Below are 18,413 nucleotides of genomic sequence, written 5' to 3' on the forward strand. Positions count from 1 at the left end.
AGTACATACGTTTGCTGGGCAACAACGTGATTGAACCTTCTATCCCAGGTGTATTGGCATATTGTTAGCTAACCAGTTGTGTGTATTTCTTTGTGAAAATGAGTACCGCGGCGTACTCATTTTCACAAAGCATTTGCATCCCCTCTTAGAAAGAGGGAACTTCGAAATAATTGTCTCAATATCTTCGCTAATTAAATTAATCACCGTAATTTAGCTTACACTTATGAATTTAGCTAGCGCTTAAAATGTACAATAATCATTTGACTACCCGACAAACTCCGAACTTTATTCATTTGGCCTACATAATAGTTTCATCTTGCTGTACTATATACTCCAACATCACTGGCGCATGGTAACAACCAACTGATGCAGACCATTTCCGGTCACACATTACTCTCCATAACACCACCCCCTAGTTCCGTCACCTTTGGATCTGATAACAAACATTGTCAGTTATTATATGATACCTTATCCACTAGCACCAATCGGTAAAAGTGACCACAAATGTGTTATCTGGAAACCCAAGTCAAGAAAAATTACTAACACAATTACTCGGATCACCATCCGTCCTTTTTATGCAACTCGCCTTCATGATTTTAGCCAATGGCTAAATAGGCAGAACTGGGAAATTATTAGAAATTGTTCCACCACTCAGCAAAAAATGAATGAACTTTATAAGATTTTGAACTCTGGTTTAAGTAAATACCTTCCTACCAAGAGTATTAAGGTTCATAACAGTGAAAAACTCTGGTTTAGAAAATTAGGAAACTTATATCTGACAGACAGAATGCTTATGCATCTGGTAATTTTTCACTTTATAAGAAGCTTCGTAACAAAGTTAAGCGCTCTATTACTGATGCTAAAAAACATTAATATAACAGTAGATTAAAACACCTTTACCAAGAAAACCCACGTAAATGGCATCAATACATCAAATGTGCCACTAATTCTTGTAATCGCAATAGTATGAATTTACAGGTCCCTGATATCTCACCCCAAGACAGTGTTGCAATTGCCAACGCGATCATTGCCCAATTTACTAGTTTTGGTAAAGAAATACCACCACTTGAAACTTCTCCTCTTCCATGCTTTTTACCATCACCTTACTTATGTCCTTGAGTAGAGCCTTGGGAAGTTTACTTTAAACTTAAAAATCTAAATTCTAATAAATCTGCTGGACCCGACGGAATACCCCACGTACCTTAAAGGAGTTTGCAGTTGAACTCAGTGAACCTTTACCTTTGTTGGAAAAAACAATTTAATACATTCGCTAAAGGTTCACTGAGTTCAACTGCAAATTACCAATACAATGGAGACGTGCAGTAGTGGTTCCTGTTCCTAAGGTGTATCCCCCCCCCCCCCCCCGTCGATCGTTCCCTGGATTTGTGACTTATTTTTTGCCGATTTCAGGCTCAAAATGTAACACACTTTTCAAACATCAGCAATTATTGTTTTACAGCAGTATATATTACTGTAGGCCTACTGTAATAAAAAGGGTATTGTATAGTCACATCTACCGCACATAAGGTAAGATAAGGTTTGTTGGTTTTTCTAAAATATAAAAACCTCAGTCGAAATTTTACCTCACCCTCAATTTATTCTTATTTTGTTCTTAATCTTAATTTTTAAGCAATACCAGCGCTTATTCGAGCATCGGTATGGATGGCGTGGTTATTGTTATTATTATTGTTATTGTTATCGTTATTGTAAATAGTTTGCTGCTGTTCTTTCTGGTTTAGAATCACAGCTTCGTCACCATGATCAACAAAGGTGTCTAAGTGGGCCTCATTCTCTTCATCACTATCCACTACCTGGAGGTTGCTTAAACTGCTGTAGTGAAAACAACAAAAACAGATGCAATAAAAAGTTATATTATTATTTTTTTCAAATTTTTATTGTTTTCCTATTTATTGGTTTATTCATTTAGATTTTAGTTTGTATATTTAATTATGACATTGAAACATATTATACAATACTATTTAAGATTCAAAATATAAATTAACAAAACAAGAAATATCATCTTAAAATTTTAAAATAATAAAAAGATAAGAGAATATAAACATATATAAAATAAATAAATACGAACCCAATAAAAAAATACTGTAATTATATTTATGTTAAGCTCCTTTATTTTAAAATTAGGGAGGTTCATATTAAATAAAGGGTAGATTGATTGAATGTTATGCATTACAAAATCAGAAAGGTCCATTGACTCTTGCTGTTGTGGTATGGTTGCGGGAAAGAAAGAACACCAGCAAATTCAATTTAACAATTTTGGCAGCATCACCACTCTTTGATGCCGCTTTATTTCTACTGCTGTCTATTTCTACTTATATGCATCTCGTACATTACCCCACTTCTCCTGAAAAAGAATGTTAGAAATTGTACATTGTTAAACTATTCATTATATTATTATGGATTAACACATACACCAAAATTTTGATTGTACATGAGTTTGTTGTAATAAATTAATTGTATTTTAATAGATAATTATATTTTATAATAGTGCTCTGTACATTTAATGATGTAATATTTTTAATTTTAATGACAATCATACTTTTATTGAATTGTTTGTCTGTAACAAATTTTATGTTATACTTCTCTATTATTGTAAGTGATATTTATAACCTTTTTAAATGTTGATGTTAGTTGAGGCATAAATTTTCTTAGTGCTTTTAAATCCAATGATATTTAAAAAAAAATCATGAAACATATTAAATAGCATTACATAATATATTTTCCCTTACAGATACTTGGCTACTGGTGACTCATATAAAACTATATCATTTAGTTATCGAGTTGGCAAGTCAACAATTGTTGGTATTGTACCTGAAGTTTGCGAGGCTATTTGGCGTCTACAACCACAGTACATGCCTATTCCAGGAGAGAAGGACTGGATTGAGATAGCAGCAGAATTCCAGAAACGATGGCAATTCCCTAACTGCATCGATGCCCTTGATCGGAAACACGTAGTCATTCAAGCCCCTCCAAATTCTGGGTCAACATTCTACAACTATAAAGGTACTTTCTCTGTGGTGCTGATGACACTGGTAGATGCAATGTATTGTTTCAGTATCATAGATGTTGGAGCATATGGGTCAAATAGTGATGGTGGCATATTGGCCAAAAATTGGGTTAGGTAAAGCTCTTCAAGCAAACACACTGTCTTTGCCAGATGACAAGCCGCTGCCTGGATCAACAGATGTTGTCCCACATGTTCTTGTAGCAGATGAGGCTTTCCTTTAAGACGTAACATGATGAGACCTTACCCTGGACAAAACCTCAAAGACAGCAAGCGGATTTATAACTACAGACTATCAAGAGCTCGTCGGGTAGTAGAAAATTCCTTTTGAATTCTTGCTTCAAGGTGGCGTGTCTACCAAAGACGAATTCAGCTTCACCCTAAAAATATAGATATGGTGATAAAGTCAACGTGTGAGTTACACAACTTCTTACAGAAGACAGCAGTACATTCAACTAACAATGAACAGTTTAGGTAGCCGATCTACAGATGATAAAAGCCAAGTGATACAGAACCTCCGATTTACAGGAAATCATGCTTCAAAGAAGCAATTTCAATTAGGGAGACATTTAAGACATAGTTTAATTCACTTGCAGGCCAGTTTCCATGGCAAAGAAATGCCTGTTTTGGCCATGCAATTTAATTGTTTTCCAATGAGAACAAAAGTGAAAATTGATTTTTATGTATGAATATGGATGAGATTCATTTACTATCACAGAGATACTACACTTTTATATTTCTATTATACATGGGCATATAATTTTAAAATCAAATTGAGAAGTATAGTTCGAATTTAATATTTGTGATCATCTCTTAAGTTATTGTAAGTTGGAAAGTGTAATTGCGCTTTGTAATAGACTACATTTTCATTTTAAACCTGTTGAAAAATAATTGTTTTTATTTTACATGGAGGTTGGTACAACTTGTGAGAGAAAAATATGTACTAAAGCGCCCCTTATATCACAAAAATAAAAAAATAAAAACAGTTCCGGGCTAGCCTATTTATACTCATGTTGCCCGGTTGTCTAGTGAAAACTTAGCAAGAAAAAACATTTTATTTAAGTTAAAAAAAAAAAAACGGAATTTTTTAGACGATCCCTGCACAGAAGGTATCACAGCCCGAAAGTACACTGTAGCTAGTTTTCAGCTCTCTACATGCAGTGAGTGTTGAATTATTAAGATGATCCCCTAGACATTCACCAACATTACAGGATGGCATGTAACGTTATCTCTCTCAACAGATGATAGTTTGATCGTTCAATCTGGTAGAACATTTTAATTCAATATACCTGAGTACATATTGGGAGGACACAATATACAAAAGGCTAAAGACGAGAAAGATTTAGGAGTATGGATTACTGACGATTGTAAAGCATCGGTGCAATGTTCTAAGGTAGCTGTCAAAGCCATGAATCAACTCAGATTCATCAAAAGAACCTTTGAGTTTATCGATTGCGAAGCCTTCCATATACTGTTCAGATCATACATCAGACCTCATCTTGAATACTGCGTGCAAGCTTGGTGCCCTTATTTGAAAAAAGATATTCAAAAATTAGAGAAAGTACAGAGACGAGCTACCAAGGTAGTGAATAGTATTAAATCAGATCCATACGAAACAAGACTAATGAAACTGAATCTGTTTCAGTTTCAGTTTCAGTTTATTTGTTTCACACAATGAACATAATAAATGAACAAGATATAAGAACTTATTATAATAATTCGATGGTTTTGAATCATTAACTTTAAAAGATAACAATAATACGATGAAGATAGATTTCATAGTATGGATAACAATATAAATTTAAATACTGTTTAATGGATACAGTGAATATTCATTGTGTGTGGAGGAAACAATAAGCCAAGAAGGCTTTAAGTCTGTTTCTCAAAAAAAAACATATACTGAATTAGTAAATGGCTAGTGATAAAAAAAGTAATAAGGAAACAAACAGAAAAAAAAAATAAATAAATAAAGTAGATAATAAAGGTAGAAAAATGTTTCTGGGTGTAACAAATAAAAATTGAGTAATAATCAGAAAGAAAAGAATAAAATGAAATGAGATGGGATGAAGAGGATTATATTTTTAAATATTTTACCACAATTTAATTTAATAGAAGAAAATGAATAACTAAGATGCATACTTATATATTAGGGATTGTTTATTCCAGGGACTGACTGATGGTAAATTCAAGAATTATGCCAATTTTTGTGACCTCTGAGGATTATAGTGCCAAATTTCACAAAAACGTGATGCAATAATGACAAAATGATTATTATTGTTTATTATCGGCAAATACTTCAACCGCTCCAAATTTCTTTCTCTAGTATTTCCAGGCCCGTATCCGAGGGGGGGGGGGTTATGGTTCGGGAGAACCCCCCCTTTTCTAGCAAACCTCCCTCTTTTCTGGCGAACCCTCCTCTTCAGATTTCCCAAATAAGTCCTCCTACCTAAATAATGCCTGCTGACCCACCCAGACAAAGACCTTTTCAAACATATCTGCTTTTATAGCATTCTTTAGACCCATAACGCACAACAATTCCCTTGCTTTGGGGGTTTCGCCGACCCCCACCGGGGCTTCGACCGTGGACCTGCCTGGACCTTTTCGATGAATGACTAGGCCTAGCCTAGGTCGTCGGACCAAAAAAAAAAAAAATAAATTATTGTCATGGATCGCAGAGGGTTTTAACTTTTATACAGTTAAACTTGCTAAAGTAGACTTTAGCAAGCTTTAAAACTCAAATAATTCTAAGTCGATACATTTTGGTAATTTTATCTGGCCTGCCTTAAGTCAAACAATGTTTTAATGGCATTTTGGATTCCACTTAGGCAAGTTCAACTGTTAGTTCTGATGGTTCTAGGCCAAGCCTAGGCGGTATAGGATCGTTTCAGCCCCGGGTCGACAAGGCTAGTCACTGTAGCTACAGCCTAGGGCTATGCCTAGGTTACTAGGCATACTCTGATCATTTTTCTAGATAAGAATCACACTCACCACTCATTCCAACCCTGCGGGCAATTTCTTGCCAAACGTCTCTCTTTTTGTTAACATTTTTAAAATCAGCATTTGATTTATCATACAATACATTGTTTTTTTCAACCTCCAAAATCAGGCGCTCAATTTGATCGTCCATCGCGTCGCGAGTTCGGTCAATCAGTGTGTGAAAGTTGACTACTTTCGTCTTCCCTGACTACCCTCATCTGATTGGCTCATACGTTTATCGTTGCCATTAACTATAAAAAAAAATCGCTTCAAAAGTGATTCGACCTATACGATAACTTTATCATCCACGATAATCGTATCGTTATCGTTATTGTGGTATATTAGGCCTATTATTTGATGACTACCTAACACACGAGACTCGTACACAAAGCTTCCATTTTGTCGAGTGTCTATTTATTCATTATAGAGGGCAGTATGACTAATACTGTATTCGTGTATAGCAATACACTACAGTTATAGTGTGACCACTTCCATTAATTTACACCACACCGATATTTTTTTATCGTATCGTTATCTATGTGACCTGGTCTTAAAGCAATTAGTTCCGTATCAGCAGTCAATTATAAGAAAGTGGGTAAATTTGCTGGGCAGCTGTGCACGTCATGTTTTTGCGGATGTTTCCATGGTTCAACTGAATTCGCTCGTTGGCGGTGCTGACCAAAAAGAAGGAAAACTACAAGGGACTCTTGTGGCAAATTAAGATCCGTTCTCAATCTCTGGCACCAGACAATCGATCTCATAAAGAGCAATAGCTTCTTTATTTGTACTGTACGACGGGCACCATCATGAAGGAGGTGAATAATAACTCGTATAGTTACTACTACCATGCGAATATTATTCGAAGCAGTAGTTCTATAACTTGGGCACTCTTCACCATTTGCTTCGCTATAATTCTGATCGTGGTCTTTGTTCAGCCGTTCTGGATTGGCGATACCGACAATGCTAAAAGTGTAGGCTACGTTGGCCTGTATCGTATGTGTGTAAGCTTCGGCCTAAGAGGAGAGCCGGAGTGTACGAGTAAAGTATTCGATTTTAGTCAAATAGATGGAAATTCAGCACTAGCAGCTGCTACAGTTTTTGTTGGGCTTGGTGTTATTTTTGTTCTGTTGTCAATTTTCGGAATGTGTTGCTTTATGTGTCGTCAACCCACACCAACTACAGTTTTCAGAATCTGTGGTGTTTTACAGTTATTGACAGGTATGTAGTACCCGGTTGAGCAGGGGTTGCGCCAAGATTTGCCCACCGGAGACAGACGTTCCCGAAGGGTAGGCAAGAGGGGTAAAGGGTCCCCGTAGGGAACAGGATGCCAAGGGCGTAACCTCGATGGGCGGAAGCGAAGCCCCATTTCTTAAACAGTTTCTATTAAGTTTCAGATGCCATTATGATAATACGACATGTATGGTTCAACTGTCAATCATTTGATATAAAAACTTTACTTTTGTATATTACACACAAAACAAAGTCGCGGTGCGTCCATAGTCAACGTACGCCAAAAAATACAAATTTTGCAAATGCCAATGTTGAATCGGATTCCTGTTAGGCCTAATACAAAGATTTTTTATTGTTCCTAATTTCTTTTCATAAAAAGTCTCTATACTAGGCCTACAACACAATTCGGTACATATGAAACTTAGCCTTATCCCTGTCGATGACGGCTACAAAATCAAGCCTACTTTCACTACCGCTATGGATACTTCACATCATCCTTTCATTTGCCATTATTGACCGTGTCTTGCTGAAGTCGCACTTAAATTCAGTCGTGGACACTAACCGGGAGTGAACAAGCCACTGTCACGATCTTTTCGAGCTAGAAGAGCGCATCCTTCTATTTGCACAAGAATGACTGCAGCTGCAAAAGCCTATCAGCACAGAGGCAGAATCCGAAATCCCTTTCATTATTTTTATGTTGTTATGGATCGACACAAATTTCGAACTCGAAGACGTTTCCAATTAGTCGTGTAAAGCTTCCTCGTCCATGTGCGCCTCGATTCGGTTACGAATTGCCGAAAAGCAGCAGGTTGTACCCTTTGTCGCTGGGGCCGTGCGCGCTCAGGGAGTTTAAGTGTGTTGCAAAAGTTTTCTGCTAAATCGCATGGCATCGTTCTCTCAATCTAATCGCTTTTAGATCGCCTTCTATACAGAGCACAGAGGCATATTCTGCTTCCAACAGTATTAGTCTTAAGAACTAGCAATTATCGAAACTTTCGGTCAAACTACTGCAACAAGCGGTCGATTGGTTGCTCTTAGTCCGTGGCTGCCGTTGGTTTCCTCTTCTACCGAAGAACTTTGTAAATGATACGTAGACGACTCCACACGACATCAAACTGTTCCGCTGGCAAGCCAATCGGGTATTTGAAACCTTTTTTATTCTATAAGTCTGACTCCATGTTCTCGCTGCTTTTCTTTCCATCCTACATGGTGCTGCTATAAACAAGGTAGGTTCTTAATTAGCCCTATCATCTATCGAAAATACACTGAATTGGCGTGACTAGTTCAACGATCACGAGATTCAGTCGATGGGTGAAACAATGCACATACTGTAGTAGACGTCGCTGCCTCTGTTTTCTCTTGAAGTTGTTTTTGCTCCATCATATCTTTGGCCAATGAAATCCCCCCTGACGACATTCAATCTCTAAAGTTGACTGGTGATTGTGTCGGCAAGCATCAGCATCCAAACCAAGTGCTTCTGTAACACCTGTAAGATTGAAAAAAAAAATGACATTGTTGAAAAATACTTATATTTGATGACTTGATCGAAGTGTTGTGTTCCAACGCTATGACAAACAGTACCTAGATCAACACATTTTTCATTCATTTTGTAACCGTATCTCATAGCAACAACATGTTCCTTGTGGGCTTTATCCTGATGATTTGATCAAGAACCATAGTTTTCATTATTTCCAGGAGAGCGTTCTGTAATGTGTGGTGTGCTTTTCTACGTTCCATGGACCAGACTCAGTCTTTTCTGCAACAATTTCATTGTTTTTTTCCCACTAAAGACAAAATGGCAAAGAAATAATGACCCAAACTCTCGCTAGCTATCTTTCGCTGAGCAGTGAAAAGTAATATTTCGCAAACAGTGTTCTAAAAAATAGTACGCCGACATTTAATTATTTTTATTTTCAATCTTTCGACAAGAAACAACACTCGAATAAAAAAAAAATTCGGGCAAAAACGAGGCAAATTTTGTTTTTCTCTATAGTGGGAACTCGCACCTATGTATTCTCTTCACTTTCACATTTATTTATTAAAGACAATCCTCATTCAATTGTTTAACATTTTTAAGAAGCCTATATACAGAAAATATAATAACCCATACATATTTATATGGGGAAAATTATGTTTACAGAAACTAATGGGATGATGCGATTTGTTCGTGTGATGGGATTGCGCTGCAGCTATTGTTTTCTTTACTGTTGTTGTATTTCCATATTCATCTCGTGCATGTTCATGCAAATACACAGCTGTTCCACGGTATATATGCTTTTTTGGGCTCTTGCAACGAGTTTTCGTTTGTTCCGTTGCAAGCCCTGCGCACGTTATTTTGGCAGTATGCAGTTCGTTATTTTGGCAATATGCAGTTCTGAAGTCCATGATGTAGTGTATATTATACGGTAATCTGTAGTTAATTTAATTGAATGATATGTGTGCATTGATACAATAAGTTATAAGCATGTTATATTATAATATGTAGTTAATTCATGTCCGCATGGGCGTCGATCGGTGGGGACAGGGGGACACGTCCCCCCCCCCCACTTTTCAAAGTAGGGGGACATCATATCGACTGTTCCCATCCCCCCCACTTTTCACCAATCTTCTATAATTAAAACCCCACTTCTAAAAGTGAATGGAAAGAATAACAATTACGCATGAATCATGAATTTTGTCTTTTCACTTTTCCAAGTGCGGTACGTATTCTCCGGACTAAAACGGAGTGTAAAAACGCAATCGTTTATACACTTCGTAACCATCTCAGAAACCACTAGATCGATTTAATGGGTGCAGCGGTTATCAGAGGCTAAATTTATTGTGAAAACAATGTACTGAACGTTGTTAAAATTGGAAGGGTGTTTACTTATTAGACTAATATTTTTACAAAATCAAAAGTGCACAATTTCTACTATAAACGATTTATTCCTTTTGTATATTATTATGACCCGTACGTATATACTACAGTAGTGTTTAATATTTTCTACATACATAGGATTACTGTTTTTTTCCTAATTTCAAAAAAATTATAGTTAGTGAATTGAATTTTATATAGCCATTATTAAACAATAATTATACAGCCTTTGAGAGTGCCATTTCCGGCAATCTAGAGGTGTCATAATCATAAATTCTTTCCTCAGCCCCAACCATGGTGGGGCTGAGGTGATCTACTTTCAAAAATCGTGCAAGTCCCTCCCTGTCCCTCTTCTATTTTGCTTTCCTGGTAATGATAAATTAAATAAATCACCTTTATGTTTGTGAAATCAAAATGCTAATATTTTGTGTGTTCCATATCTTCCTAGTCCTGTTTGATCGTAAATTAGACGGCATTATTTCCACTCACAATAGTTTGTCGCAATATTACTTACACAAAAGTGAAATTCAAAAAGAGGAGAAAAGCTAAATCCTCTTCATTGATTTTAAAAGTACTGTACATGCAAAAACACTATTAAAATTAATGACTGTTTTAAGCTTATCTTATTTGTTTTTCGTAGTTCGAATTTTGAACACGTCACAAGCTAATCAGTAGATAATAAATCATTATTTTTATGAATGTTAGATTGCACGAAATATATAAGCGGGCATAATTATGACTAAAAGAAAAATTGTTAAAACTTTTTATGACGAGTATTTCAGTGTCAGATTGAAGGGCCCAGCCGGCACACCATCCCTATTTTTTTTTTTTTTTTCGAAATTTAAAAGTGGAAAAAAATGAAAATTATATTAAAATTCAGTCTGAGAGTGCCATTTCCGACCAAGAGGTGCCATAATCATAAGTTTTCTTACCTCACTCCCAACCATGGTGGGGCTGAGTTGGTCTACTCTCTCTATCTGTAAAGGTCCTTCTCTGGGCCCAACTATATTTCAAATCACTGGATCCGCCACTGGATACTTTGAAAATTTCGTATGGAAAGTGTTAATTGCATTGCTTAAAATCAATTGAAAGGCTATAGGCGCCAGAGCTCCGAGGGCTTCGCCCCCTGGTCCCCACCCAAGGCTTGAATGTACAGCCAAAGGCTTTATTTTTCATTTCATCCCCCCCCCCCCCTTTCCACCACGGATCGACGCCCTTGGTAGTTAATTCATGTCCACATTGGACTAATGCCGGTATTGAATGCATTGTTAATATTATTGTGCTGTACATTTACATTTGTTAATATTGTTGTTATAGTACATTCCGCTAATGGGGAGTGATTGTTATTACTTATAATCGTTATATTCTTGTTTAGTGATTAATATACCGTTAGCTTGGTGGCCAGTAATACTGTAGTCTGAAGTTATGGAAGTTTTGGTGGCCATTATTAGTCTGTAGTTAACAGTAGTTTGTTGGAGCGTCCATTAGTCTTTAGTGTCAGTAGTGTTGTTGGAGCATCCAATAGTCGTAGTTTACAGACTCGTGCATTAAGCATACTCTAGCTTGAGGTAAATACAAGTTATTACACCATTTTAATAGGCTATGCTATTTAATCATCAAATTGTTTCTGATGTTGGTGTGTTGCCAGGTTATATCAGAATTGTTGTTAAATTCTATAACTTGCCTAATGTTGTTATCCTTGATATATTGTGTAATTATAACGCATTATGTAATTCTTGTTTGTAATATATATTTTGCAGGGTTTTGTTTCGTATAGTTCGCTTTGGTTTATGTGCAAAAATGTGCAAATAAAACGTTGAATGCTATACACAGATGTCTTGTGATTGATTACCAACCGAGTCTAAACTACTCAAGGAAGATTGTACCCCCCTTTTCAATATCTTTCTAAAGTCGAACCACGACACTAATAAAAAGAATCAACAAACTTGAGGGTTTTTTTTGTACCGTACATGCGGATAATGGTTCATGATGTCGTCCGAAAATATAACTTACCATCTCCTAAATCGTCCAGACTTATATAAATTCTTTTTCTTTACTTTTGTGTGTCGCTGAAACCGTTTTGCAACTCTTCTCTGTATAAAAGCAAAACCTGAAAACATGGTTATGAAAAACTTAAATTATGATGGAAACAAAACTAATGCGTAGACGTATCTACTGCCGAATGCTTTAACAAACAAGATGTTTAGCTTTATATTACAGCTACTGTCTTATGTTTAAGTGTTTATTCAAACAGTGCACACGTCAAAGCTTCGGGCTGATTTACTTCAGCCTATGTCAGCTTCACTATTGACACCACCACACCAATATGACTGTATTATGATGGAATAATTGAACAGTAATTTGGCAGTCTAAGAGGTGCAGTTTACATGGCCCACCGGCGTGTGGACAAAGCACTGATAGACTACATGCTGGTGCGCCAGAGCGTTGATAGGGATGTTTTGCACACTAGAGTAATGCCCAGCGCAGAGTGTAACAATGATAATCGTCTGGTTCGCTGCAAACTCTGGTCTCCAACCCAATGCCAAGGATAGAGGCACTCAAAGGATGCAGTGAAAGCTAACTTTCATACAAGACCTCAGTGGAAAATTTTAAGAATTTCTACAAGAAAAATGAAGACTGGTTTGATGAAAACGACCAGGAGAACCAATATTTGCTGTTGAAAGAGAGGTCCGCCCACCAGACACACCTTACTCAGCCATCTTTAAAAAAAATACTTTCATATTACATCAAATTTTAACAGCTTTTAGGACGAGCCTTGCAGTTTGATGCAGACACTGATAATTACAGGGTGTTTTTCGAAACATTGAAGGCAGTACTTTTAGCAAAACCAAAACCATTTGCGCAGTGCTGACCACCAGACGCTCTTTACAGACAAGGTGTACATCCTGAAGCTGGGGTCAGATCATGTTCATACACACTTCAGCGCCAAACGTATAGTACAAGACTCGGGGCAATTCTTCGTATCCCAATCCTGAAATCTGGAAGCATGGAGACCCAGCATTACACACTATGTTTCATTAGTTCCTTGTCTGCTGCTGGGGCACGCCTCTCCAAACAAAAAATACTCGCCACCACACCCCCTCCCCCACCCAGTCGCTCCCAAAAATCACTTGCAAGTAGTTAAAAATCACCAACAATCACCCTATTTTGCGAGTTAGCGCCTCTGAACTGATCATTGAGTTTTATTGTACAACACTAGCATAAGTATGCTTCATGTTGGGAAGAGGCAGTGGACGTTAAGCCCCTGTCGTCTACGACTCGGATCAAAAAGGATATTTCTGCAAGTATTTAGGGGGAAACGAGTTTGATAACTTCTCAGCTTCTACTCCCACTAAGTCTTCGCTCTTAGGCCCAATTTCTTTATCCGAAATTGTAATATTGCTGTTTGGCAGCTACGCCCTATGAATCTAAACATCATAGTGAATCAAGTCTCTCGATAAAATGACACTAAACTATAATTACGTCATATACGGTATATTAAATATCACACTGGTTAACCAGACATTGACATTTAAAGTACTCACTATGTCTAAACTGTATTTTTAGATTAAAGTTGGTTGTTTTAGATGCGAAAATATGAAGGTGAGTTTTTATTTTATATGTAAGAATTGAATATCCCAAATTATGTCAGTTGTGGCACATGGACTTGTCCAAGAAGGCGGACAAGGTTTCGACGAGGTCGCCATGATAGCTTAATTGGGATTGGGTTGCCTTGGGCCCCAGTGGAATGCAGGTGCCAATGGAAAAACTAGTTAGGTAAAGGGAGAAATTTATCCCCGACAAGCATCGACCCCCGTTGTCCTTAAAAATTACATTAGTATGACTGTCTACTATTTTAGTACGATCTAGTTAGTATGTTGTAAAAACTGAAGACCAACATTTAAGCCTTGGAACTGATTTGGCCTATTTTTAAATGTAATTGAAATTATACTAAATAAAGACAATTTGCGGTGTTCTGGATGCATTTATAGAGATACTGTTTATTTTTTCCCATGAGGCTAATATAAAGAATATTTATTATAAACTGATTAATGTTTAATACCAAATTGCAGTAGATAAAAAATATATGTGTAAAGTTTGATGTACTCTATGATATTATATAATGTAGTCTTCATTAAAGTAGATGGGAACCTTTTTAATTTTATACAAGAAAATATAATACAGCTCTTTTCAAATGCCATTTCTTTTTTTTTAAATACTGTATTAAAAAAACTGTGTTCAAGATAACTTCATAAATACAATATTTTTTAAAATAATATTGTATTTATGAAGTTATCTTGAACATAGTTTTTTTTTTTATTCCGTAAAGTAATTGACATTTGTATTACGATTTGAAATTTGTATTGTGATATTTTTTGGTAATAATTCAGACTTGTGCGATGCTGGAAAATGAAAAAAAATGTCATTACGATTTGCCTAATCTTTTTGTCTTAGGTATATTTGTCCTCATTGGTATCATCATTTACCCAGCTGGATGGGACCACAGCATTATCAAAAGCTTGTGTGGTGGCGATTCATATTCGCTTGGTGGATGTCAGCTGCGATGGGCGTTTGTGTTGGCCATCCTGGCTGTATTTGATGCCCTTATCCTTGGAATTATAGCCATGCTTCTGGCCAGCAAACATGATAAACTTCACCCTGAGCACTTAGAACACTATGCAAAAAAACGTAAGTCATATGATTGTTGGAAAATGGAGAATGTGTCTGCGTCGTTATACATGAATCTCAAGATTTTCGATTAGTAGTTAGTGTGAGTGCCTTGATAGTTAATATGGTTTATGGTCTGCTAGTTATGTTATATATTTCTGATTTACTGGTTTCAAGTGGTTGAGTAAATGTTTTTAACCATTGTCGTAGCGCCACTGAACATTGCATTCTGCTATGGATTTGGCGCTATGAAACTCCTTGTTGATTGATTGATTAAATTGATGATTTTTAAGGGCCCATTATGTATTTCCAAAGAGGATCAATAAAAATAAATATTTTCAAATGTTCAATGTTATTATTTTCTGATTTTATCTGTCTTCACCTCTGCAGCTGAAAAATTATCGGAAAAGAGTTCAATCTCTCGAGCGTTGAAATTATCACGTAACTTCAAAGTGAATCCTCTTTCCGTAGAAGAAAACGATGACGAGCGAAACAATGGAGGTGTATCGTCACCCAGTCATCGTGGGCCATCGCCCGATAGTGAACCAACCATTCGGACACGAAATGATTCTGGCACAAAAGTCTCATCTGCTTGGCAATAATGAAGAATAGATACAGACACCGATAGACGTGATGATAGGCAGGACCTTGTGATGTGTAACGCTCTTATGACTTTATTTTCATACAACATTAGTACTTTCTTGTACTTTCAGCAAAATTATCTCAGGATTTGTAAAAAAGTATAATTGTGTATTTGCTTCCATTATCATTTAAATTTTCAAACTACAGACAGAATATGATACCATTATGCGAGTCTGTGAGGCTAATATAAAGAATATTTATTATAAACTGATTAGCAGTAGATAAAAAATATATATGTGTAAAGTTTGATGTACTCTATGATATTATATAATGTATCTACAGACTGGTTTATGCTGTTACACTTATTTTAGCTACCGTTAACTACTTTATTATTAACTCTGAATATTATTTATTATTCTCTGGTAATATAAGCATCACATATTTAATTCCAGTGTTGGTATTAAATTCCAATGTTGCATGACAGATAACAATGGCTTGATTTTAGTTGAGTCGTAGAAATTAAACTAGAATGTAAAAAGGAACCATATACTTCATTACTGTATGCTGTATGCACAGATAAACTACTATTTCAGTAAGTATATTAGACAAAATTATCTCAGGATTTGTAAAAAGTATAATTGTGTATTTACTTTCATTATCATTTAAATTTTCAAACTACAGACAGAATATGATACCATTATGCGAGTCTGCATTAAGACGCACATGCAATTATGCGTTTGATCGCTCCACTAATTTACCAACATGCTACATAAATTTTATGTAGTATCAATTGGTTATAGATGATTGGTCTAAGCCCCCCCCCCCCACCGGAGAGGTTAGGGGGCCCCCTTCTCTTGGACAGAGCTCGTCCGGCAGTCAGTTCATAAACAAATAAATAAGAATAGGCCCACACCAAGCCACACGTCTGAAAGTGCCTTTTCCGACCTTTCAGAGGTCTTCCAAATCTCATTTGGAAGAACTCCACCTTAAAACCTTCCACCAGCTCGGGCCTACGAGCTCAAGTCCCCTTGTCGGACAGCTTAGCTTCCCCTCCCCCAGAAAATAAGGTATATCCTATAGCCGCCACTAATTTAGTACCCTATCAAAGGCCTTGCCATTATGATGTAATTTACACCCGCAAGGTCTTCGATTTTAGCCGGTAACTGTGTTTCACAATCTTCCTTGCCATGTTGATTGTACCAGGGGCGGATTTAGGGGGAGGTAAAAAAAGAAAAAAAAAAGAAAAAAAGAAAGAAAAAGAAAAAAATTATAGCCCACAACACCTCAAATGTTATTTTCCGGCGTCTAGAACACAAAAAATTTCGTGGGGCATGCCCCCGGACCCCCTAGGACATTGTTGTCTCGATCGGCCCAATTTCGGCCCCCCTTTTGGACATCTCTGGACCCGCCTCTTTGTACAATAGCAATATTAATTTCCAGTGATCCATTATTGTATCGCAAGTAATGTGTTCCAACAATTTGCAAACCACTGACGTCAGAGAGATTGTTTGATGGAAGCGAAATATTCATTAAGGTATTTATTACACAATCATATAACAACTTTAAAATATATAACAGCAGTCAAACAAAGGGAAGACTGAAATTGTTATATTTACAGGGGAATTTAAAAAAAATTACTACACACAATTCATAATTAGGCCTACAATTAAAATATACAATTCAAATTACAATTCCAAAATACAATTCAAAATTACTTGTATAAAAAAAAAGAAGTAAATATATAGGAATGTTTATTTTCAATTATGCGAAACGTAGTATTTTCGAATCTGTTCGATAATTATTATAAGTTTATGATATGAACCTTAATAAAGTTCATTAGGAATTCCTATTATGGAGGGGATTGCAGAGTTCTTATATCGTTTAGTTTTGGGAATGAGTCCTTGGAGTTTTCTTACTCTTCTGAGTGAAACGTTTGAGTCAATACGTCTGCGAGATAGCATATGCGAGTAGCGTTCAAAATTGTATAGCGATTTTGCAAATGAAGTCAAAAGAGTTCTCCTTCTTTCAACTAAAGTGGGGATTTGGTATAGATCTAGAACTTGATCATAACTATATTGTTTAGGATAAGTAATAATTCGTAGTACTCTTTTTTTGTACCCGTTCAATGTTATAACTTTGTGCTGAAGTAATACTGGTAGTCCAAACAGGGCATGCAAATTCCAAAAGTGGTCGAATATAGGCAAGATAAACAAATATAAGATCAGATTGATCCGCTCCATTTCTTTTCAGGTAGCTAATCATATAAATGCGACAAGAAGCGTTACGTATCATATCGTTAACGTGGGTGTTCCATTTTAGATCAGATTGTATTGTCACACCCAGGAGTTTGAGAGATAGGATTGGTTCAAGGGAATGATTATCCAATACAATATTATTATTATTAACAATGTCACCATTAAGGAAACTAATTGTCATGTTATAACATTTCTGGGGTTTGAGTTTCATTGAGTTGTCTTTACACCATTGATTGATGTTATTCATAAGAACTTGTAACCTACTTTGGTTAACATGATTCCGATTGACAATATCAATAATGCTGAGATCGTCCACATATTTCCATCTGTTTTCAGTTGACATGGCTGCATCGTTAATCATAGCAAGAAAAATAATTGGAAGTTTTGTCCCTTGCGAGACACCACACGAGACTGTAAGTGTGGAGGAAATTCCACCTAGGAATTTAACAGACTGTTTACGGTTAGTCAGAAAATTAGCAATGTTAGGAATAATTGAGGGGTTGACATTCATTTTGATTAGCTTGTGAACTGCAATCGTGTGGTCAATAATATCGAAGGCTTTTTCAAAGTCTACCGTGCAAACATTAACAAAATGTCCAGGTTTTTCAAGTCCACGTAGTATTATGTCCAACATACTTATTAGATAGTGATTAACAGAACTGCCTTTGATATTACCAAACTGCTGAGTATCAATATTGTGTTTCATATCGTCCATCACCCATTCTGCTAAGAAACCTTCAAAGATGCGAGCTAAAATTGGAGTTATAGAGATAGGTCTAAAACTTGCAAAATCTTTTGCTCGCTTTACTTTGGGGACAGGGGTAAT

General features: G+C 36.3%; 2 protein-coding genes across 2 annotated transcripts in view; both read left to right on the forward strand.

The window, feature by feature from the left end:
• LOC117102112 overlaps positions 1 to 3,143 on the forward strand; it is a 7,096-nt gene extending 3,953 nt beyond the window's left edge. Inside the window, exon 2 of the mRNA XM_033242313.1 lies at positions 2,750 to 3,143. Within this exon, the coding sequence (XP_033098204.1) occupies positions 2,750 to 3,143 (394 nt within the window). The remainder of the gene's footprint in view (positions 1 to 2,749) is intronic.
• Positions 3,144 to 6,424: 3,281 nt separating this feature from the next.
• Positions 6,425 to 16,164, forward strand: LOC117102118 (LHFPL tetraspan subfamily member 3 protein-like). Its single transcript, XM_033242320.1, has 3 exons — positions 6,425 to 7,216; positions 14,538 to 14,771; positions 15,141 to 16,164. Exons 1-3 carry the CDS (start codon positions 6,805 to 6,807, stop codon positions 15,350 to 15,352), a joined length of 858 nt encoding a protein of 285 aa, XP_033098211.1. The 5' UTR covers positions 6,425 to 6,804; the 3' UTR covers positions 15,353 to 16,164.
• The last annotated feature ends 2,249 nt before the right edge of the window (positions 16,165 to 18,413 follow it).

This window comes from Anneissia japonica, unplaced genomic scaffold, assembly GCF_011630105.1.
Source record: "Anneissia japonica isolate Jap-2015-1 unplaced genomic scaffold, ASM1163010v1 scaffold171446_len717541_cov154, whole genome shotgun sequence".
Lineage (NCBI taxonomy): Eukaryota > Metazoa > Echinodermata > Crinoidea > Comatulida > Comatulidae > Anneissia > Anneissia japonica.